General features: G+C 36.4%; 1 protein-coding gene across 2 annotated transcripts in view; it reads left to right on the forward strand.

Annotated features, from left to right (window-relative positions):
* Nucleotides 1-398: 398 nt before the first annotated feature.
* MED23 (mediator complex subunit 23) overlaps nt 399-23,228 on the forward strand; it is a 39,167-nt gene continuing 16,337 nt past the window's right edge. The window contains exons 1-17 of one of the 2 annotated variants that reach the window (XM_009697387.1): nt 399-422; nt 2,960-2,991; nt 3,101-3,188; nt 3,820-3,944; nt 4,090-4,201; nt 4,979-5,077; nt 5,649-5,750; nt 6,730-6,799; nt 8,431-8,543; nt 9,766-9,861; nt 10,438-10,455; nt 17,121-17,321; nt 18,781-18,924; nt 20,447-20,592; nt 21,149-21,394; nt 21,574-21,716; nt 22,267-22,441. In XM_009697387.1, coding sequence (XP_009695689.1) covers nt 3,102-3,188; nt 3,820-3,944; nt 4,090-4,201; nt 4,979-5,077; nt 5,649-5,750; nt 6,730-6,799; nt 8,431-8,543; nt 9,766-9,861; nt 10,438-10,455; nt 17,121-17,321; nt 18,781-18,924; nt 20,447-20,592; nt 21,149-21,394; nt 21,574-21,716; nt 22,267-22,441 — 1,877 coding nt within the window. In that variant the 5' untranslated portion in view covers nt 399-422; nt 2,960-2,991; nt 3,101. The remainder of the gene's footprint in view (nt 423-2,959; nt 2,992-3,100; nt 3,189-3,819; nt 3,945-4,089; nt 4,202-4,978; nt 5,078-5,648; nt 5,751-6,729; nt 6,800-8,430; nt 8,544-9,765; nt 9,862-10,437; nt 10,456-17,120; nt 17,322-18,780; nt 18,925-20,446; nt 20,593-21,148; nt 21,395-21,573; nt 21,717-22,266; nt 22,442-23,228) is intronic. The other variant, XM_009697388.1, reaches the window with a different exon arrangement.

Here is a 23,228-nt window from a genome sequence, read left to right on the forward strand (position 1 = left end):
GGCCCATCGCGGGGCGCGCCCGGGAGATCAGCGAAGGGGAGGTGGTTTCTCAGAGCTGAAATCCTCCGTCTGTTGAGTTTTCATAAGGACGCTGACGCAGACTAGGACTGAGCATAAAACAGAGAGGCAGATTGCTTACCCAAAACCAAATTCTAGTGTGCTGAGTTTACTGTAGAATAAGCAGTTTAAGGAGACATTTGAAAGGAGGCTATGAGAAGGTGAATGCCTTGAGGAGACTTTTTTTTCAGCCAACATAATGATGTGAGCGAATTGTGGAAATACACCTGCACAATGATACCCGCAAAATGAACCCTAGTTTGTGCATCATTAGAATAGAATAGACTATTTCAGTTGGCGTAGTTTGTGCGTCATTAGAATAGAATAGACTATTTCAGTTGGAAGGGATCTACAACGATCTTTTAGTCCAACTGCCTGACCACTTCAGGGCTGGCCAAAAGTTAAAGCGTGTTATTAAGGGCATTGTCCAAATGGGTTTCAAACACTGACAGACTTGGGGCATCGACCATCTCTAGGAAACCTGTTCCAGTGTTTGACCAACCTCTCAGTAAAAAAATGCTTCCTCATATCCAGTCTAAACCTCTCCTGGCACAGCTTTGAACCGTTCCTGCATGTCCTGTCACTGGATCCCAGGGAGAAGAGCTCAGCACCTCCCTCTCCACGTCCCTTCCTCAGGAAGCTCCAGAGAGCGACGAGGTCCCCCCTCAGCCTCCTTCTCTCCAAACTAGACAAACCCAAAGTTCTTAGCTACTCCTCATAGGAAATTCCTTCCATCCTCTCACCAGCTTTGTTGCCCTCTTCTGGATACATTCAAGGACGTTCACATCCTTCTTAAATTGTGGAGCCCAGAACCACACACAGTACTCAAGGTGAGACTCCACCAACGCTGAATACAGTGGAGTGTAATCACCTCTTTTGACTGGCTGGTTATGCTGTGTTTGATGCACCCCAGGATGCGGTTTGCCCCCTTGGGTGCCAGGGCTCACTGCTGGGTCCCATTGAGGCTGTTGTTGACCAGCATCCCCAGATCCCTTTCTGCAGGGCTGCTCTCCAGCCATTCCTCTTCCAGTTGATGCTTGTGCCTGGCATTACACTGTCCTAGGTGCAGGATTCAGCATTTCGACTTGATAAATTTCGTCCCATTAATCATAGCCCAGTGTTCCAATCTATCTACATCTCTCTGCAAGGCCTCCTGTCCCTCGAGAGAGTCAACAACACCTCCCAGTTTATATCATCAGCAAACTTGCTAATGGTGCATTCATCTACATCCAGATCATTGATAAATATAATGAACAGGACTGGCCCTAGAATTGACCCCTGAGGAACCCCGCTGGTGACTGGTCGTCAGGCAGATATAGCCTCATTCACTACAACCCTTTGAGCTCTGGCCTTCAGCCACTTCTTTACCCAGCGCACTGTGAACCTGCTCATCCCACAACTTGTTCAGAAGGATGCTGTGATGGACAGTATCAAAAGCCTTACTAAAATCCAGAAAAACTACATCCACCGCCCTGCCTTCATCCACTAGGCAGGTGATCTTATCATAGCAGGGTATCAAATTAGTTAAATAGGACTTTCCCTTTGTGAACCCAAGTCATTGGGTCCTTAAGCCATTGTTTTGTAGAGCACAGATGACTAAGCTTCTTGGTAGATATGAGTACTTCGTGATCGGAAACATGGGGGTGATAGTAGCTGATAAGGTCCTGAACAGGAGCCTGACTGATATTTCGGACAGAAACAACTGGTCAGATTATCAGAACTGGAAAGAATATGGAGGTTTCATAGAGAAGTGTAATTGAAAATGATGTCCATGTGATGAATTTCGGGAGAGGGAAGGTTGGGTTTTTCTTGCTGTTTTAGGTTTGCGTTATAAAGTGCACGATATACTTTTCTTTGAATGATGTTAAGTTGCTCGTAGCATATTAGCTGCCCATACCCAATGGATTTCTCATTTTGGCACTGTCATTCAGATTATGTTTTCACATGTTCAACATTGTGTTTTGACTGTGTTGTAACGTTGCCTGTTTTTAGGCAATGTTATTTGCCTAAGATTTTTATGAAACTGGAAAAAAAGGCTCTTAGAAAATTTCACTGAGAAAATAGTAAGTTGTTACTTTCACTACTGCTATTACCAACTTCATGGACACCAGTGAACCTTACCTAAGTTTCTATGCAGAACAGATGAGTATCGGTTTCTCTTTTGCTTCTTGAGAAAGTTCTGAGGAGCAGTGACAGGCAGTTCTATGATTGAAAAGGATCATCAGACAGATTATTTTGTTGCACGCTGTCATTTCTACAATATAAAAATGAAAATACATAGTGGTCAGTTATAGATCACATCTGAGTATTATTATTATACATATTATACATATTAATAAATATGATGTAGAAACCTTTCAGGGGGGAAAAATAAAAAAGAATGTTTTCGAGGAGATAAATTAGATATTCATATATAGTCTTTCACCTAGTACAAGACCGTATAATCATTCAATGGAATTCAAAAAGCAATGGATCTAAACTCAGATGAGAAAGTAACTGTACTTGATTTGTGTAGCTGAGTGTCATGGAATGTAAGTGGCACGAAAACCTAATGGGATTCAAAAATATTAATTTTTTTCAAAGAATTAAAGAAGAGCTGCAATAACAGAATCGAACAATTTCTCCAACTTTGGGAAGTAAATTAATCTGTAGGTGTTTAGAAGAAAAAAAAACCAAACCAAACAAAGAGCCTTAATCTGGATCCATGAGGTATGTTGTTTATGTGTTTGTATGGAAACAAAGCATTCTCAACTTTGAAAGAGTCTAGTGTAGCAGAAGAAGTACATCTTTCTCTGATAGAGTCCCATAACAGTACGACTTACTCTTTTGAGCTTCATCCTGGAGGGGTGATACTTGTAGAAAACCTTTTCACCATACCTCACTCAGGATTTTTCTCTTGCAGAAAACAGAAGTTATTGAAGAAGCTTTTCCTGGGTGAGTGTAATGTTAGTTTATTTGTGCGAGACTTTCTGTATAAATGTATTTTTCTACTTGTGCTCTTTCATTAGGTACTGCTAATAACTAATGTTCTTATTTGCATTAGTATGTTTATGGACACTCCTGAAGATGAACGAACCAAACTGATCAGCTGCCTGGGCGCTTTTAGGCAATTCTGGAGCAGTCTTTCCCAGGTTAACATTTAATTTGTCACTTACATGTACTTATATACCTTTTTAATATAGGGATACCTTGTCTAGTAGACAGACACTTAAGCTATAAGGTCTGTGTCCAGTCATTCAGAATCTGGTTTCAGATATGACACAGTAAGAATATAGGACTTTGCAAGAAAACATGCTAGTTTTGACATTTGTAAGATTATATAGTTGTTCAGCAGAGGTTGGTGTGCACTGCAAATAAAGATAAGCAAATGGAAGTATAACAGTAAAGACATAAACAAAAAAGGGTAGTTACAGAATTTCTGGTAGAAGTGAGGAAGTTAAAAAAAAATATAGAACAGTTCTATTTTATTCTGTGCTAACTTATATGTAAAAACCAAAGTTGAGTATAGGAATCAGTGTTTCAGCTAGGAGGTGTTTCCATTACTGAACAACTGGACAACTTCTGTTGGACAACTGGACTTCTTCAAAATGAGATCAAAAGACTTGTAGGAAAAACTATATGTTGGACAACTGGAAAAATTCTACCATTTATAATCTTATTCTTATGTTAGTTTCATTTCTATATGGTAGGATACTATGTGAATTTTACAGTTTGTTTCAGTACCTGTAAATACATTCTTTCTCCCCTCTACTGCATTTTCAGGAATCCCATGAACAGTGCGTCCAGTGGATTGTAAGATTCATTCATAACCAACATAGTCCTAAAAGAATTTCTTTTCTTTATGACTGTTTAGCAATGGCAGTAGAAACTGGACTTTTGCCACCCAGGTGAGCTATGTCAGAATGAATCGATAAATAGGATAAATGGGAGTTCTAATATTGGAGGGTATTTTATGATGACATCGTATAATTATTGCTGGGGAACACATGCTTATTATCTGTCATTCATTCTCACATTGTCTCCTTCTGCCAGGATGGTTTGTGAATCTCTGATAAACTCCGATACGCTCGAATGGGAGAGGACACAGTTGTGGGCATTAACGTTTAAATTGGTCCGGAAGATTATTGGAGGTGTAGACTACAAGGTCTCTTCCACTCATTCCTTTCTTCATGCTAAGTCATGCTATTTTCTGGCTATGATTTATGATTTTATGTCAGAGACATACAGTATTTCAAAGTCTGCTTTGATTATGAAAGAAAAAAATAATTCAGTGAGACCACTTTTAATCCTTTTTCATAGTTGAGCTTTACCTTAATAGATAATTCTATATGGACAGTGTAACTGTTCCTGCTCTTTTCTCTATTACACAGTCATCTTTCATCCCTCTTTCGGTTACAGGCTAAATGACCATAATGCAGTTGCAGAAGTAATGGGAAAGTAATACTGTCAAGCTTTAAGGCTGAAGTTCTGTCATCTGCTCTGACCCCTTTGCTACGTAGGAAAAAGGTCCTGAAAGCTGAGTCTTTGGCAGGGTACAACTCTTAACAGAAGGAGCAGGAAACCATGCGTCTCTTGCAGAGAATCACCTCACCAGCATTGGTGAGCGTGTTAGAGCAAAATACATAAAATACAACGTTGTACTTTGTTCAGCCTGCACAAGCCATTGTAGGTTGGATGTCTCTGGATGCGCATCAAAATTTCAACAGTTACTTTCTCGTCTGGGGTATCCTAAGACTGAGAAGTTCCATAAGGAGTTTGAAGTCATCATTGTTCACATTCTCAGTAGCAGTCTGTCTTCTGACACTTAGCAACAAAAATCTAATTTGTCTGTCAGAATATTGTCAGACCGTATTGATTGTGTAATCTTTCTGCCAGAAGTAAAAAATATATGGGAATGTTAATTTTGTGTGCTTTCTTTTAGGGTGTGCGTGATCTATTGAAAGTGATCCTAGAGAAAATCTTAACAATTCCAAACACTGTGAGCTCAGCTGTTGTACAGCAGCTTTTAGCAGCAAGAGAGGTAACTATTGGAATTTTATGTGTTATTACTATAGAGGAAGAAAGACCTCATTCTTTTGTTATTAGTGAGTTTCTGATAGCTGGGATGGTTCTCTTTGAGAGTTGGTACAGTTGAACCACAAAGACTTACTCTTTGTGCTCCAATTCTTTTCTGTAATTGCATTATATACAGTAAACAAAGAGGTTTTGGGAGATATTGTAGATAAGCACTAAAATCCCTAACAGGAGAGTCAGGCCCAATGTTAGACTTGTGTGAGGTAAGATATATGAGATATAATACTGAGATTAATTTCTTTATTTTTTTCTTAGTGAATAAAAATAGTAATTGTTTGCAATACTTTATAGGCAGACATACAGGCATAGTTTTACTTAGGCTTAAACAGTCTAATGTACACTTACACAGTTAAAACCAGGTTTTAAACTAATGTAGTGCTATCAGAATACAACCTAAGTATTTTAGTTCTTATATCTGTTTTCATGGGCTGCCTCAGACTAGTAGACAGACTACACCTTTGTTTACCTTTCCCAAAGTCTTTTACACTGATGTATTTTTTTTTTTTTTTTATTTATAGGTGGTAGCCTACATTTTGGAAAGAAATGCATGTTTGTTACCTGCCTACTTTGCAGTTACAGAAATCAGAAAACTATATCCTGAAGGAAAACTTCCCCATTGGGTAATGATATGATATCAAATCATGTAGTCTAGAGTTTTGTTCCACAGAAAACAAAATTACTTTTATTTTTTTAAAATAAAGTTTAAATAAAGATTTAAAATCTTCTATTCAGCAGTAAGCTCTGTGTTTAGGCGTGTAAATTAAGATGCAGGCTTGATGTGATTGCAGCAGCAACTTCCTGTGTTCTTGCATGAAATTGATGACGTAGTTTTGACCTATGATCTGATGTTAGAAACTCTTGAAGCATTGCATTGGTTTTGTTGAATATAGTTGGAAGTGCAGGTCATGCTTACATAGCAGTTTGTGCTTCTCTGTGGCTTCAGGATAAGAAAAATCACTTTAAATAGCTGACAGGTGTTTTCTTTTTGTTTAAATTCAGTTATGGTAAAATATTTGGGGCTCTGGTGCAATGAAAGTGGTCATTGTTTCCAAAAAGAATGTAATGTTGATCCAGTTTTTAATTTTGTGTTCTGTTAAAATATCTAGGTGTCTAGAAAAGGATAAAATCCTGACTCCCTTGAATTAATGGGAAAACTGTTACTGACCTCTTTTGAGCCAAGATTTAATCCAGAGTGTACTAATCTAGGTCCTTTGTCTTTGTGGAATTGTTATTGAGAGGCAAACAGAGATTTGTTATGAACAGAAGTTCTAAAGCTTAAGTAATCTGTTACTAAATGGTGTGCACTGAAATATTATAGTACGCATAGGAGAAACAATTATTATATAAATTCTCATTGGGGTGCAAACTGAGAAGAGTGCTTCCTGTCCCTTCTTTATAGGGTCACATTTTTTCCTTTCATGGTTTTAGGTTCTGGATGATTTTTCCAACTTTTCAAAATGTGTAGGAAGCTAGTTATTTTAGTAGATTCCTGTATATTTTATTAAAATGTATAAACTATTTGTAACTTTTAAATATTCCTTATCAACATCTGGAACTTAAACCCTTAACTTTTTTTTTTTTTTTTTCCTCCTCACCCAGTTACTAGGTAATTTAGTATCGGATTTTGTGGATACCTTCAGACCTACAGCAAGAATAAATTCCATTTGTGGTAAGAGAATGATTTCATGAATGACTTCAAAATAAATTAATTTATTTTGAACTGTTTTGTTTCTTACAGGCTTTTGGGGCATATATTTATCTAAGCAAAATGATTCAGAGCATGTTTCACGTAGTATCTTTACTCTTGTCAGTTCTCAGACTTGCTTCTCTTCAGTTTTTGCTTTGAAGGGGAAAATTCATATTGATGAGATCAAAATATTTTTTTGCTACAAGCTGGTAGTGGAAGCATACTACTCATTACATGGCCATATAGTTTCTAACTACAGTAGGCGTTAAGAAAATCACAGGTTTTCTGTGCTCAAGGATTTGGAGTTAATACGGATCTACTGGTATGTTAGTCACAGAGTGTTTTCTGACTTCAGTTTCCATTGGAGCTTTTGTAGCCGCTCAGCCTTATCGCTGTTGTTGCAGACTCCTGTATGAATGTTTCCTAGCTCATCTGAGTACTGGCTCTCCTTTTCTGTGAAACAAAAACTCACCTTTGTTTATTGCTAGAAATCTGAAGATTAAAATTTGGCTGTTTTAATTGTGGTGCCTGTTGCATTTTTCTTCAAAAAGATAAAAATGTCATCTGTTTGCTTTGAGAATTAAGTAGCTTAGTAACAGCTGTGTTATTTCTTAGGTCTGAGCAAGGTTTATTGCAACTGAGCTTCTTCAGTGCAGAAATTAAGAATGTAAATTCATCTATAATGCTCCAAAGCATTTTGTGTTTCACAGGCATGTAGTAACTCTTCTATTGAAACTGTAGCATAGCTTTTATGCATATGACTCGCAGGGATCACACACAAATTTTTACGAGTCGTGTATGTGTAAATGACCTGTATAGATATGGTTGAAGGGGAGAAAGAAATACTTATTTACTTCTTGTTTTATCTGATAGTAGTATGGCCAATCTGGACAATAGAAGTAATGGAATTTGACCTAAATCTCACTGTCAGTTCAAAGTTGAGGCACCTAAATTTAGATGCTGATACACAGGTGTGCTAGGGTCTCAGTTCAGATGCCTATTTTTAAGTGACTGAAATAAATCCCAGGTGTCTAATCTACACTAACAAGTCTAAATTTACCCTACGAAAAGCTCTTTGTGTGTGGTCATCTGAATCACATTGGCTTATACTGACTGACTGGACTAGATCTCCATTGACTGTAAAAGGTGTACAGATGCTTGTATTTGGCTAGCTCGCTGAACAGAATCCTGCCCACAGTTTGTCTTATAGGGTGAACGAAGGAAAATCGAAAGACTAGATTATATACTTAAATTAGTAATACCATTTTGTTTGTGGAGAGGGTCAGTGTACCAAAATTAAATCTCTAGGTCAAACAATGGCAATGGAACAGTCTTCTGGTAACCTAAAAGGTCACTTTTGGATTAATATTTACAACTACTTTCATTTTCGCGATACCCAGACTGAATAAACGGGAATTTTACTCCTTAAATATTTTATTAGTTGAAAATCAGTTACAAAAATAAAATCAGCCTGAAGCAATCCTACGGTAAAAAACTTTAAACAGTAGAAATTTAAGGAGAGCATAAAAGTGGCTGAGGCTAACTTTTGCGTCAGAATGATTAAACAATAGGCCAGTTTCACTGTTTTAGAATTTATGTTTCATTGCATGTAGGTCGCTGTAGTCTTCTTCCTGTGGTAAATAACTCAGGTGCCATGTGTAACTCATGGAAGCTGGATCCTACAACCCTTCGTTTTCCTTTGAAAGGTCTCTTACCATATGATAAGGTATGCCTTATTAAGCTTCTTAAACATGTTATATTCAATAAATGTGAAACTTTTGTATCATTAGGGGGAAAAAAAAAAAACAGTTTCAACTGTGAATATCTGAGTGTTCCAGCTAGGCTACGATTGAAGATGTAGATGTTTTCACTGTGTTATATATTTCAGTGGTTTCAAGCCATATGGGGAGGACCTTTAAAGTAGTGTGTGGTATAACTGCTGCCCAGAATGCTGAAGAACATGAGATGTTTAATGTGCTTTGTGGGTGTGTGCGTGTGAGAGTGTGAGAGCAGAGAATTGATTGGAAAATTAGTTTAGCAGTGGGGAGATGAAAGAGAATGGGAAGATAATTTCTTCTTTTCTGTGCTCTTTGTTATTCCATAGGAAAGGTAATTTTACAATTCTAACTTATATAAGTTAGCTTATTTAAACTTAAAACTCTGAGTGTGAAATAGTGGTGTACTGAAAGAATGTAAAAGCTGTAAAGGTTCAGGACAAAAATCTGCATTGTCCAGCATCCCATTCCTGGTATCCTAGGTGTCTAAGGAAGGATATAAAGATAGCATATCTAGTGACATATATAGTGTTCACATTCTACAGCCATTATAATTTTGGGTGTTTCCTGGGACAGATTTGGTTTCTGTATGTTTAGTAAACTTTCCTCTTCCAAATATTTGTTCAGTCTCCTCTTGAGCCCGTATAACCTTTTAGCATCCTCAACATCCCTTTAAGGAGTTCTGCATTTCAGCTTCATGTTGCATGAGGAATCAGGTCCTTCTGTTTGTTTTGAACCTAACTTCAGATAATGTTTTTCTTTAAACTGATTCAGCTGTTGGAAGATAAAGTGAGCAGTTGTTCCATATCGACTTTCTTCATGCTACTTAGGATTTTTATGCATCTTGGTCACACGGTTCCTCAGTTGTTTTACTTGGCTTCCTTTGAGTTTCTTGACGGTCTTCCAGTATTTGAGGGCTGTTTCAAAAAGTGTACCATCCTTTTACTGGATGAAGAACATTCTTCTACTTGGTCCCCATAAAATCTGTTCTTAGCTGCGATTATTTCGTCCTTTTGAGTATCAGAGAGCAAAAAGTTTTTCCAGATAATACATATCTGTATAAATTAAACATTCATTCTTACATTGTTTAACTCTGTTAAACGTAAACTCAGTATTAAACATAATCTTGAGGCAATATATGTTTGTATGTGATTGCTTTTTATTTTTTTCAAGGATCTGTTTGAGCCACAGACTGCTTTGTTGAGATATGTGCTGGAACAACCGTATTCAAGGGATATGGTCTGCAATATGCTAGGTCTGAATAAGCAGGTACTGTACTATGCTGTAACACATGATTTAATTCTGCGTAGAATCTGCACTATTCTTTTTCTCTTTTCTTTGCTATAGCTAACTAAGCAAAACAGTTTAGGTCCAGAGAGTGAAATTTTTTTTTTTTTTTTTTATTTATGAGATCATATTAGGTTAATTGGACACTGTTGTTCCTATCATTTGTATATTGCTTTACGAATGTTAAATTAAAAAGTAGAGATTTAAAATATGATTTTTTTTTTGCATTGCTTTTTTTTCCTATAAGGCCAGCCTCAAGTACACCTTTGACAGACAGTAGGAGACTGCTAGCTCAAACATTAAAAATGGTTATTGTTCATTAGTTTTTAAAGCATTGTTGTAGTCTGTTATATTGGCATGTTATAATATTAGAATAGTGAAAAGCTGGGTTTTGTTTTGTTACATTTTTTCTTTTTATATATACCTTAGAATGGGAGGGCTTAGTCTGACTTGGGGATCCTTGAGGCTGGCCTCATAGTCACTGTTTTGTCTTTTCTTTTTTTCTTCCTTTATTTTTGTTCTGTCCTGTCTTGTCCTGCCCATCCTCCAATGCTCTAGACCTTGAACATTGCTCAGGTATGTTCACAACCTTACTGTTGTATTGTGACTAACGATACGCTGGCCGCTTTGTAGCCACTGATTCCAGTTAGAGAATACATGTACAGTCAGGGCTTGAAATTGGCAGGACCGTTAGTCGAGGGCAAATTCTCACTACAAATCTGTAGAGATGTGAGAGATGTAGCGTAAAGCTGACAGTCAGTGGTTCTTCAGTCCTAAAATTTTCATTGAAATGGACTGCTACCATTTCCCTCACCAGTCATAAGAACTTTTACTTTGCTGGAATTTTCGGATGAGGAGAGATTCTTAGTTCAAAATTTCTTTCCTTATGCAGGTGGAAAAACATCCACTGCACTTGATTGTAAAATTGTAAAGCTGTAAATATGTCATTGTTTAAGAAAAAAAAAAAAAAGAAAGAAAAAGCTTTACTAGTGGAATTTTCTTATCATTAGGAAGCCTCTGTAACAAACTTCCCAACAGGCAATTATAATATTCTCCGAGATAGGTGAAAGAAAGGTGATGCTGAATACCATGTGAAAAGTAGTTCCTTAAAATTTGACTGCTTGTTTAAATAAATAAATAAGCGCCTGAGCAAATCAACCAAGTGGACTACTTCTGCTTGAAATTTGAAATTACGGGTATTATATTTACAGTTGATCCCTTGTTACAATAATCAATTCCACACCTACTTTAAAAAACATTGTTTAAGATTTATAAAATAGCGTTGCTGTTTGCAATACTATAGTGAAGGTTGTGTCAGTGTTTCCATTTAAGAAACTTTTTTCAGATTTGTAACTTGACTATAAAATTTACATGATCCTGAAACCTTGTGTATATTTCCCATTGTAAGTGAAATACACCAGTGCTCTTTCTGGATTGCGACAATGTTTTTGAATGCGCAGATTCCTACATCTTAGCAAACAGTACTCTATGTTGTATATGAATCTTTTGTATTTGAGACTTAAAGCAGCTGAAATGTTAAACCTTGGAAATGAGCTGCTAGGTTTAGTGTTGAAATGAGTAGTATTTGTATTCTGTGTCTATTTCTGTGTCTACATTCAGTTAATAGATCAAACTATTCCTCTATGCATCTTGTAGCTGGTAAATAATACAAGATCTAGACAAAAAAAATTGAACTAATTTTATTCTTCTAACTGTGGATAGTCTGTGCTTTCAGGTCAAAAAACATTGATGTTAAAAATGCTGGTTTTTAACTCCTACTTTACGGTCCTCTGAAAGTGATTGAAGGAAATTTAAATGAAATAATGAAATATGTTGAACCATACTTAAAATTTGTTTACCAGTATAGGAATTACTACACAACGTTTCAACCTGACATGAATTTTTATGGCCAAGGAACAAACTTCAGGAATGTAGCTTATAAAGGAAATGCTGACAGAACATGAACTATAGCTGTGGTACTACAATTATACCAGCATAAAGAATTTTGGGCTGTTGAAAATTTGTGAGTTACAAATATAGAGTAAGGTGGTGTAGAGTTATAAAACAGGAAATAATGTTCCATTTAAACATTAATATACTCTGTTTAAAACTGTGGAAAACATTAAAATTTTACTCACTTTTAGGTACAAATTTACTTCATGTTATAGTTGAATTTGTTAATGTAGCCACCTGACAAAAAAATAGTAGCTTTTCAAAAGTTGTGTAACTATATTGTTGCTTTCAGTAAAATGGCTGATAATTTTGTATTTTGTATTTTATTGTTAGAACTGAACTAACCTGCAGAACTGAATTGTCAGTATAATAGAAGACACTTAGAAATGCAAATAGTGCTAAGTTTGTTTCAAAATAAATACAGAAACACCTCAAAGCAATGATCATTATTTGTTTATAATTATTAATTATTTATGTGAAGCCACTTGTATACCCTGTCAACTATTTAAACAGATCCAGTTGCAGGATTAGAGCCTTCATTTGAATCTTTTGGCATCACAAACTACGAATAGTTCAGCCAAATTTGTCCTAGTTCTCAAATATTCTTGAGGATGAACGATGAGATTTTCTAATTCAATCTTAACTAAGCAGATCCGTGTTAGAGATGGCTTGAGGGAACAGTTTTCTGAGTTGTATTAAAAAAAAAAAAAAAGTACAAATCCAGATGTCCTGTTAACATTGCAGAGAGGAGAATGAAGGTAAAATTTGATGTTTGTAGATTCATATGTTCCTTTCAGGATTCTCTTAAGTTTTACTGTGGGATTTTGTGGTGGGACGAGGTTTTCTAATACCTTTATCAAGCATGTGGCTTTAAGTCCAGATGTAATAATACGGACTTCAGAATGTTCCTTTTGTTGGAATCTGGGGATTTTTATTTTTTGGCTGCCGTGTGCTTCTGTGCGGGACAGTACCTCCTCTTGTATACTTGTTTGAACTGATCTATAGGAAGTAGAGATGTAAATTTATTTCATCATGTATGTTATCATGGTTTATGGTTGGACTTGATGATCTTAAGGATCTTTTCCAACCTAAATGATTCTATGATTCTATGTGAATTTACATTCTGCTGTTAGCTGGGGTGATACTCCCAATACTTAATTATCTTTTAAAGAATTTGTTGAAGTTTGTAATAATCTGTTTTTTGGAAGATGATTAACAGTTCAGAGTGTTTTAATACACTGATGCCAAATTAAGATCTGGTTTAGGGATCCTGCAGTTGGTTCTTAAAATTGAGCTTTAGTCATGTGTTAAGGCTATGAAGTCAGTTTGAATGTTTTGGTTTAAATCTTTACCTTCTCTGTATGTTCAGACTTGTGTGAAGAATAAAATGCCATTTTTGCTTGCGTAATTGCAGTCAGGGTTGTATTGCAGTCCTCTGAACAATCAAAAACTTCTTAAATGTTGTTTTTTCTGGGTTGGGGAATATTTGAAAAAGGAGATAATTTTCAGGTGTCTTCTTTCTGTAATGTTATACAAACTTGTAATAATTAGCAGCTGTAGTATTAATGATTTTTGCTCTTTAAACAGTGTATTTGGTTGGTCACCTCCTAAACGAGTAGTGGTGATCTGCAGCTTTGAGTAGGAAATGACCTATCCATACTCTTGTTCAAGTGAATGTGTAGTTGTATTCTCTCCTAGCTACAAACCGGGATAGTTTGCTTGGGGAAGATGTTTATTTCATGTCTGTCAGTGCATTGTGTGAGCAGAATCATTAAGTGAAAGGAATGACATAATGCCGTATTCAAAAATAGACTTTCGTTTCCCTTTTAAAAATAGTGTAGGTTGATGCTGGGAACTTACTATCCAATATTACTAGTATTAGCAAGGCAAAGTACTTAATTTAAGGAGTGTGACTATTTTTTATATATTTCTGACTGTAAGAGTGTGCGTTGAGAACACTTGAGTGCAACTTCCTTGTTGACGCTAACTCCCATTTTTTTTAGTGAGGAAAACCTGAGAATACCAACTGAACTTAGTAGAATCAAACATAATATAAACAACAAGCTTTGAGGTTTTGTGTCTTCGTAGCATACAGTTTTGGAAAATGAAAGTAAGTGGGGGGGCTATAGTTCTGTCTTGTATTAACTACTTCAAGCATTTAACTTGCACATATTGAACTGGACTTTTGGAGACACCATATACTCTTGCAGGGGTCTTGGGCTCTGCAGTTTGGTCTTTTGAATCCATTTTTTAAGTGTAGATATTTCTTAAATGTTTTTGAGCAAAGTATTGTTTGCTTAAAATACTCAAAAACCGTAATAGGTTGCAGCTAGCCTTACTGACTTCTTAAAATACTTTTCTTTTAGGGAACATTTTTAATGCTACCCTCCCTCTGCTACCCACCCTCCCTGCCCCCCCAAAAAAAAACCCAACAAACACCAAAAAAAAAAAACACCAACCCACCAACCAACCAAAAAAAAAAAAAAAAAAGAACAAAACCAAAAAAAAAAAACCCCAAACCAAATTGAAGCTTTGATTCACTTAAAAAAGTACCACTAGTCCATCAGAGGGCTGGTCTCAAGAAATTTTAGTATCAAGTTGTCATGGTAGTGCTTTTTCCCCCCCTGTGTTTCTTTACAGTTTAATAATGTTTTCAATGAGATTATGTGTTTGTCAGATCTTTAAATATTATTTTTAAGGCAAAATGGAGAATATGTATTTATATAACCAAATTACAAAAATTTGCGTAATGTCCTCTTTAGGAAAAAAGCATAGTGGTTTTGAATGCTATATTTTTCCATCTGTAATCCAAAACAGTGTTTGGCGGTTTTTTTGTTGTTTGGTTTTGTTTTGTTTAAGCCATACCAAAACATGAATTCTTACTTATTTGTGAGGGGAATCGGCTCTCACCTATATTTTTAGTCGTCTCAGTATGTACTGAGATGTTCTTTCAGTTAAGAGTAATTAATAAAACAAGGCCTCAATCCTTCACATTCTTACACAGCACAGTGTTTTACTTCTGAGTGCTCCAAAACTATAGATACAAAATTTGTGCAAAAATGTATATTCACTGAAAATACAGACAAAAAAATGCCAGAAAATTAAATTAAGATAAAATCTGAAGCAGTGCTATATTTCTTAAATTGTTCTTAAAGCAATAGAAACATGATTTTCAGAATAAAAGAGTGAATTTATTTTTTTAATTTCCTGACTCCTAAACTTTTCCCAATCTTAGAATTATTCAGAATAATGAAAATTCCTACTGGAAATTCTGGCTTTCTTTTTAACAGTAATATTTTCCTGTTGTATTCCTTGAATAACTTTGTTCTAAATTAATATAGCCTAACATGATTAGGCTTTTGGACATTAACCCAGTGCTTAGCAAACTATTAAATTTCAAGCCCTGTACATAGTAGTTTTGCATGCTGGATTATAAACTAGTCTGTAGTGTTGTCTGTTGCACCCTGCTCTGCTTCATAATTAGTTGCTTTGGGAGGGGGAAAGAAATGAACCACAAAAACCGTGAAGTATTCTCAACTGGTGGTGTTAATAGTGCTCTCTGTAAACCTGTAACATGGTTGATCTGTGATAATGGCATTGCATAATGGAAGAGAAGGTGAAACTGTAATCGATGCTTTCTGTTTTAGTTAGAGGTTTGTGTCGAGCATGCTTCAAGAAAGCACAGCTGGAATTGTAGCTTTCTTCAGTTTTGAGCTGGTGAAGAGCATGCAACAGGGGATGCTGTTCGCTATATTTTGTCAACTTTTCCCATTCTTGTATTTTATTTTTAATTGAAGAGACTCTCTTTTTTTTCATAGCAAAAGACTACCATCGATGAAGGTAGAACAAGCATCTCCTTTCAGCATCTCTCTTTCCTTTTATTATTTCTTTCTTTATTAATTAAAAGGGTCTTTTTAGGCTGCCTGGCTAGTAAGTCAAAGAACTCATCTGAGGCATCCCTAAAATGTTTTATGAGTATTTGGGCGATCTTTTAAAACTTTTTTACATACACCTTTTTTCCTCTAGAAAGTGATACTGCATTTTCACGATTAGCGTTTGAGCAGCTCAGTTCCTTTCCTTTGTATCATTAAAGTAGTAATGTTTTCTTTTTAAGGCTGCATTATGTTACAGGCATTGGGTGTTTAAAAAAAAAAAAGTGAGCATTCCTGAATAGACATTGTAATGAAACAAACAGAGGTTAAGTTATTTCTGAAGTGCTAGCACTGTCTGAAATAAGTTGAATTCCACACAGCTTTTTTCCTTAGTAATAGTATTTTGGACAAGTGTAACTGTATAAATGCAGGATAAAAAAAGGCTGTTGCACTAAAGAACTTGTGATATATGACATTATACTTGATGGTTTTAAATTGAAAATTTGAAATCTGAGTTCCAAATCACCGGTAGTAGGCCTGCTTTACATAAATCTGTACCAACATATGTATCTGAATATGTAATGCATTCCTTACTTGAGCGTTATTCAAAGTCATCAGGAAAGGTGCTTATTTTAAATGATTTCTGTGTTTGCATAGCTTACTGTGGAGATTGTGGAAGTCTAACATCTGAAGTGCTCATCACTATGATATGTAATTTCTGCTCTATTCACTGTGTGTAGAACATACCACTTTTATCAGATTAATTTTCAAGTCTTTTTGATCTTATCTTGTACCAGATGGTGCTGTGTCAGTAGGACAGCACCTAATTATAGGGGTATTCACCAGATGGTAGTTCTGCTCCTAGTTGTAGGTGATCCCAAAATGAGAGTGAAAAAGAGAATAGTCATTGAACACCTATATCGTGTACTGGGATGTTTCCTCTGGGTTTGGTGGTATAATTGATATATCTTTTTCTTTATGGTGATCCTTACTTTTGAAATGTACTTAAGGGAGAAAAGACGAAAGGAAAAAAAAAAACCCAGAACAAACAAAAGAATATCCACCAGTGTGTTAAAAGAATGAACTTTGTTTTCCATGAATGCAAGATTGGAGAAATAACATTCTGCCTGAATTTGTTAAAAAACACAAACAAAACCCCCAGATGTTATTTGTGCATTGATGATCTGTGTTTTGGAACTGAGTAGGGAATTATGTCATGTGTGATAAAATGTAAAAATCATTGTGACCTGTAACATAGTGCAGCTTTAATGCACTGGCTTATCCTTAACTTAAGTTCAGACTTCATTTCATGCTTCCCAGCCTTCTGTCAAAATACTGTACTGTAAGTGCAACTGTACGAGTTCTGAAGTTAATGGCAAGGCTTTTGGAATACTGTATCTGATCTCTGCCTTACAGCACAAGCAGCGCTGCCCTGTGCTGGAGGACCAGCTGGTGGATCTTGTGGTGTATGCCATGGAACGGTCTGAGACTGAAGAGAAGTTTGATGATGGTGGAACCAGTCAGCTTCTGTGGCAGCATCTCTCCAGCCAGCTCATTTTCTTTGTGCTATTTCAGTTTGCAAGTTTTCCTCATATGGTCCTGTCGCTCCATCAAAAGGTAAATTGTTTGTATCGCTCCCACGTGGTAAGAGAGATTTTAAAAACAAAACAAGTTTTAAAAAAAAAAGTCACCCCTGCAAGAAGTACCTTATGTTGTAAGAATTAAATTTTTGCTCATTGTGCTCTACAGAAGTAATTCAGATTCCTAAGTTATGTTGCTGTGAGCTAGGTCTGTTTCTAGTGTATTCAGTTACAGGATGTTGCATTATATTTGCATTCAAAATGTTCTAGTGTCTAGGATAAGGAGTTAAAGTGGCATAATTCAGAAGATGCAGGTACTGTGCTGTTGCATCCAGTTTACAACCAAGCTTCAGAGTGAATGGCCTATTCAGTTTGTGAGCTGAAGAAACATGCCATGTAAATGGATGCAAAAACTTACAGTTTGTTTGTTTAATCAATCTAATCAAAGCAATCTCATCAAAGATCGTTTGTCCAATTACAGTGATAGTGGCAATCACAGTCCAAAGTTGTTATTACTTCCTAATAATAGTTCTGTTAAAACGATACACTTTCTAGTATTTACCCTTTTCTCTGGTGCTCAGTGCCTCTCTCAATTCTAAGGATGGTGGGACCAGTCCTTCATAAGAAAGGAGAGGAGGGGTTACAGTAAGTCAGCACCATCCTGAGCTATTTGCTGAGAGAAAGTATGATGTCGGTGGTAGGATTATAATCCTCACCATAGGATTAGCTTGTGGCTGTTTAGATACAGTTTCTAATGCACTACACATTACTCCATCTTAATTTGTCCACAGTTCCATGTTACATCAAAATTTACTATGTATGTTATGTTTTACTTGTGATGGATTCTAGTTCTCTGCTGTCTTTGGTTTCACTGAAATTAGTTTTACTAGGGTTGCATTCCTTTATTTACTCTTAATGAACCATTGAAAGAATAGGCACTATACAACACAAATCCACAAATCTAATCTAAAACTAAAGCAAGCTAGATAAGCGTAGAGGTTAAGAGTAAAGTACTGATTATTAGAGAATTGCTGTTACAGATAAAGAAATTAAGGAAAAAAGAAGTAAATCTAGATGGGTCCAGATGAAGCAAGCCCACGTTGTTCTAGTTCAGAGACTTTTTTTATAGATAGGGTTAATATAAAACCTGTGACCTGCTGCTAGCAATGGCAATACTGTGCTACAAGGTGACAATTTAAGTCCAATATTTAAGAGTTGCTAATTTTTCAAATCAGCGATCCTCAAGAGCTAAATGTATTTTAAATCTTGCCATTAATTGTTACGACCCTTCCAGAGTCTGTTTCTGTGTTACAACTAATGTACCTGTTTGCCATCTCTCTGAAAACACAGTGTACATTTCTGCCCAAGTCTTGCTCTAAAATTCCCAGTAATCTCTGCTGGAACTGTTTCAGTCTGCCCTTCTACTTTTATAGGAATCTTTGCAGTGATTTTTCTTCTGAATGCAGTATTTGTCTGTTACTGAGTGTTTTTGACAGTTGGCAGGCCGTGGTCTCATTAAAGGAAGAGACCATCTGATGTGGGTGCTACTCCAGTTCATCTCTGGCAGCATCCAGAAGAATGCACTGGCTGACTTCCTCCCAGTTATGAAGCTTTTTGACCTCCTGTATCCTGAGAAAGAAGTAAGTCTTCTCTCTGAAATTAAAAACTTTATTTTTAGTTCGACTTGAGACCTTCATATGTCAGTATTACTATCATTCTGAGTCACTGTTACAGCAGTGTGCTACATAGTTGGAGAGAAATGTTTCATAATTAAATGACAATTTTCAGGATTTCCTAGCTACGTTTTTCCAGTAACCATGTTTGTGCAGTGTTTTTAGGGGTGAAAAAGACTTCTGTTAAGTCCTCTCTTCCTTGACTTTGGTTTGACTAAGGCTTTGAGGAGTTAAAGCACTGATGATACTATTAAAGAATAATGTAGAATTTTATTGTTACATCTGGGCTGTAACAGAATAGTACACTGAGAGACACTTTCAGGTGCAAAAAAATGAAAAGACACTTGAAATTTGTTTTGTATTAATGGTTACTTAAAATTCATTCTGCGGTAGCAAATCAAATCCTAGTCATGCTTTGTACATTCCTCTAGAATTAAGGTTCCTGAGGAAGGGGGAGTTAGGGTAAGTTCTTAAACTTCCATCATAACAGCATTGTCAGCATGAAGTCCTGATTCCTTGCTCTTATCATAGTGCCTTCTATTTTGGGTCAGTGGATATGTTAACACAAATGTGTGGTGCACTGAACTGATATGTAGCAATTTTTCCCGCTCTAAGTTTGGACACACAGAAATTCTTCAGTATAATTTGTTTCATGAACTCGCAATTGCTTTTGTCAGCACAAAATATGGGAAGAGTGGTAGGACTGTTTACTGTAGTGATAGGCTTTGAGTTACACTTCTTTAAAGTGTTTTTGGTACTAGGGCATTTTGGAGGATTTAATTTCACAAGCAGTTTAAATGTTATCTATAGTTATTGCTCTTAAGAGGATCTGTCTTGCGATCCCCTTGTTTATGTGTTGCTGCTGTCTCACTTATGCTGTCAGTGGTGCTTGTGCAGTAGTGACTGTACCAAAGGGAAAGAAATGTGGATATTGGCAAAAGAAGGGAGGCAGAGTGCCTTTTCCAATGGCAGTAATATACCTGAGTCTGTAGCGAAAACCTTTTGAATTTTGGAGTATATCTGTTCCTTTTCATAGGAAATGTATTAATCTTTAAGTATAGTGGTGGTGCTAGACAAGTTAGATTTTTCAGAAAATGTTGGTGAAGCACTGAGTACCTACTATGGAAGCACATACCATAACTGATTTTGGAATAATATGTAAGTGTGAGGCTGAGAGTAAAAGTATATGCTTTGTAATTATATATGTCTTGAATTTGTATACTCTAAGCATGAACTTTCATTTGCTGACATCTTAGATTATTTGATTTGGATTTTTTTTCAAAATAGTTACTGAAGTCTGGGTCTTTTCCAGAGTCTTGATTTTAAAATTGCATATACAGATGAGAGTAGACTGCATTCTGTAAAAATGTTGCTTATGGTGTCGCAACTCAGAAAAAGAAAAACTTGACCTTGTGAATGCTGGCTGTCTAATTTCGTTTTCTGTATGTTAATACATGCAATATGTCACATTCGTGTGTTCTTTCTTTAGTGTATTCCTGTGCCTGATATCAACAAACCCCAGTCAACTCATGCTTTTGCAATGACCTGTATTTGGATTCATCTGAATCGGAAGGCCCATAGTGACAACTCCAAGTTACAGATTCCCATTCCTCATTCTCTTAAACTTCACCATGAGTGAGTTTTGGGGGTTTTGTTATGTTTTGGTTTGTCTCTAGATGTAATGGAATAGGAAGCTCCAAGTCTGTTTTCAAAATGTATTGTGTGATGGAATGCTGTATAAGGGTTATCAAAGGAATGAACTCAAAATATTTCATAAAAAGTGAAATGCTGTTATCATACAGCTAATAGAAATAATATATTACATCTCAGATTAATAAATCTTTTTTTACTGATGGAGAATCTGAAAGCAAATTGACCATTTTGTTTTATTATACTGTGGTTTGGAAAGTGTGGATAAGCAGTACATTGGGTTAAGTTTTGTCTGGAAAGGTGATTTTTAAAGGATATTATTCTCCTAAGGTGTTTCTCTGATACAGGAAAATCGTAACACAGTGAAGCTGTGGCATAAGATGTAGTCATTTTGATGTGGTGCAATTAAGAAATATTCTGTTTTTTTCTGCTGTTTCAGAATGGATTTTTGACTGTGATTATTGTGACTGTAATCCTGGAATGTATGTGTGTTCTTCTGCTTGTTTCTTTTTACGTAATGTTTAATCTCTTTGGCATACAGGTTTTTGCAACAAAGTTTAAGAAATAAAAGCTTACAGATGAATGATTACAAGATTGCCTTGTTGTGCAATGCATATTCGACCAATTCAGAGTGTTTCACCTTGCCAATGGGTGTACTAGTAGAGACTATTTATGGAAACGGCAACATGAGGACACCTCTTCCAGGGACTAACTGCATGGCATCAGGGTCTATTACCCCATTGCCAATGAACCTCTTGGACTCACTAACAGTTCATGCCAAAATGAGGTACAGTATGCAGCTAGGTTTTTTTTTTTAACCTGTAAATCTGTGTGTAACTAATCATCAGGAGAGCTTTCCTATGTCTGGACATGTCATGTATAGGTCTGTTTATTTACTTAATAAATTTCTTAATTTTCAAATCCTTGTTTCTGATTGAAAAATACTTTCTTTCTTTCTTTCCTCAGTCTGATCCATAGCATAGCTACAAGGGTAATTAAGTTGGCTCATGCAAAATCTAGTGTGGCCTTGGCTCCTGCTCTTGTGGAAACCTATAGTCGCCTGTTGGTTTATATGGAAATAGAGTCCTTGGGCATCAAAGGCTTTATCAGTAAGAAAGAAAAGTTTTTTGTTCTTTTTTTTTCCCCCTTCCTTTTGTTCAGTAGCATTTTCTTTTAATGGCAATTAGAGACCATAGTAAAAATTAAAATCTAATGATGCAGCATGTCGAATACATGTATACATTATCTTAATATAAAAGAAACAGTTGTCCTAGCGCTGCAGTCAATTTCACGTGAGTGTGCTGCTGTCCCTTATGCCATCATCTGTACGGTCAGGACCTTCCTACTTATGCTGCATTGTGCAAAAAGATATTTAATATAAAATCGTAAGCAAAGTTACGTAATTAGATGCAAATGATAATTGCACTCATTAAAACAATTTGCATGTCTGCTGTGTAAGTTCATTCAAAAGACTATTGAGCTCTGCACATTTACAGCATCTTCAGACATTGCTTGCACGTGCCCTCTTTTGAGGTAATACAATCTTCAAATCAAATTGACTTGCAGCCTAATATAGCCCTCTATCCACAGTGTACTTGATAGTTGTGTTTTAAAGTGTAATCACTTGGAAAACTTACTTTACAAACTCTTTTTCATAAGGTCAGCTCCTGCCAACAGTGTTCAAATCTCACGCGTGGGGAATTTTGCACACTCTGCTAGAAATGTTTAGCTATCGGATGCATCACATCCAGCCTCATTACAGAGTCCAGCTGCTCAGCCATCTTCATTCCTTGGCTGCTGTGCCGCAGACTAATCAGAACCAGCTTCATCTGTGGTGAGTGACGGTTACCATATTTAACAGTAATCTCGGATTCCTCCTTCATCATGTGTTGAAAGCTGTGTGAGAACTATGTTTAAATGGGACATAAGTACTTTCCAGTCTTAGTTCTGTAGCTAAATTGTTTTGTGGTATCTCAGCAGGTCGTGTTTCAGAAGTGCAGTTAGATGTTTGTACTAGTAATCCGCAGAGTTGCATGAGGCAGCCTTGTGCACAGACATGGCAGCAGCGTCATGGGTCGAAACACGGGAACGTGCACCAGAACTGTCATGTCAGGAAGTGTTGGAAAACTGTTGAGCTTCTTGCACTGGAGATAAAGGGCAATGCCCGCTACTTGTATTCGTGGCAATTGGCTTGTCTGCCAGTGGGACTGCTTGCTTACTCCTGTGGAGGATGTTTAATTCCATTACAAGAGTTAAGTTGCATCCACTTAATTCTTTAGTGAAGGCAATTTTCAGTCAGATCAGAGAAATAATCTGATTCATCCTGCAGCTGTAAAGGAGTTGGTGCAAAGCTATGGTGGTTGTACCTGAAGCCAAGTGGAGAAAAACATGTCACTTCCGTCGTATGGTGTGTGTCTTATATCAGTGTAAACCACACATAAAACAATGACTAATTTGGATACAAGAAAGGTGGAAAAGCTGGCTGAAGAAGCTCTTGAGTTGATATGCAGATAATTCTAGGGAAAAACTTTGAGTTTAACTTAATGCTGACAAAGTTGAAGGATATGAGATTCAGCTTCTATGTAGAATCTGGGGTTTGTTGTAGAAAAGTTGGGGGAAAG

This window comes from Cariama cristata, unplaced genomic scaffold, assembly GCF_000690535.1.
Source record: "Cariama cristata isolate BGI_N322 unplaced genomic scaffold, ASM69053v1 scaffold11813, whole genome shotgun sequence".
NCBI classification, from domain to species: Eukaryota; Metazoa; Chordata; class Aves; order Cariamiformes; family Cariamidae; genus Cariama; species Cariama cristata.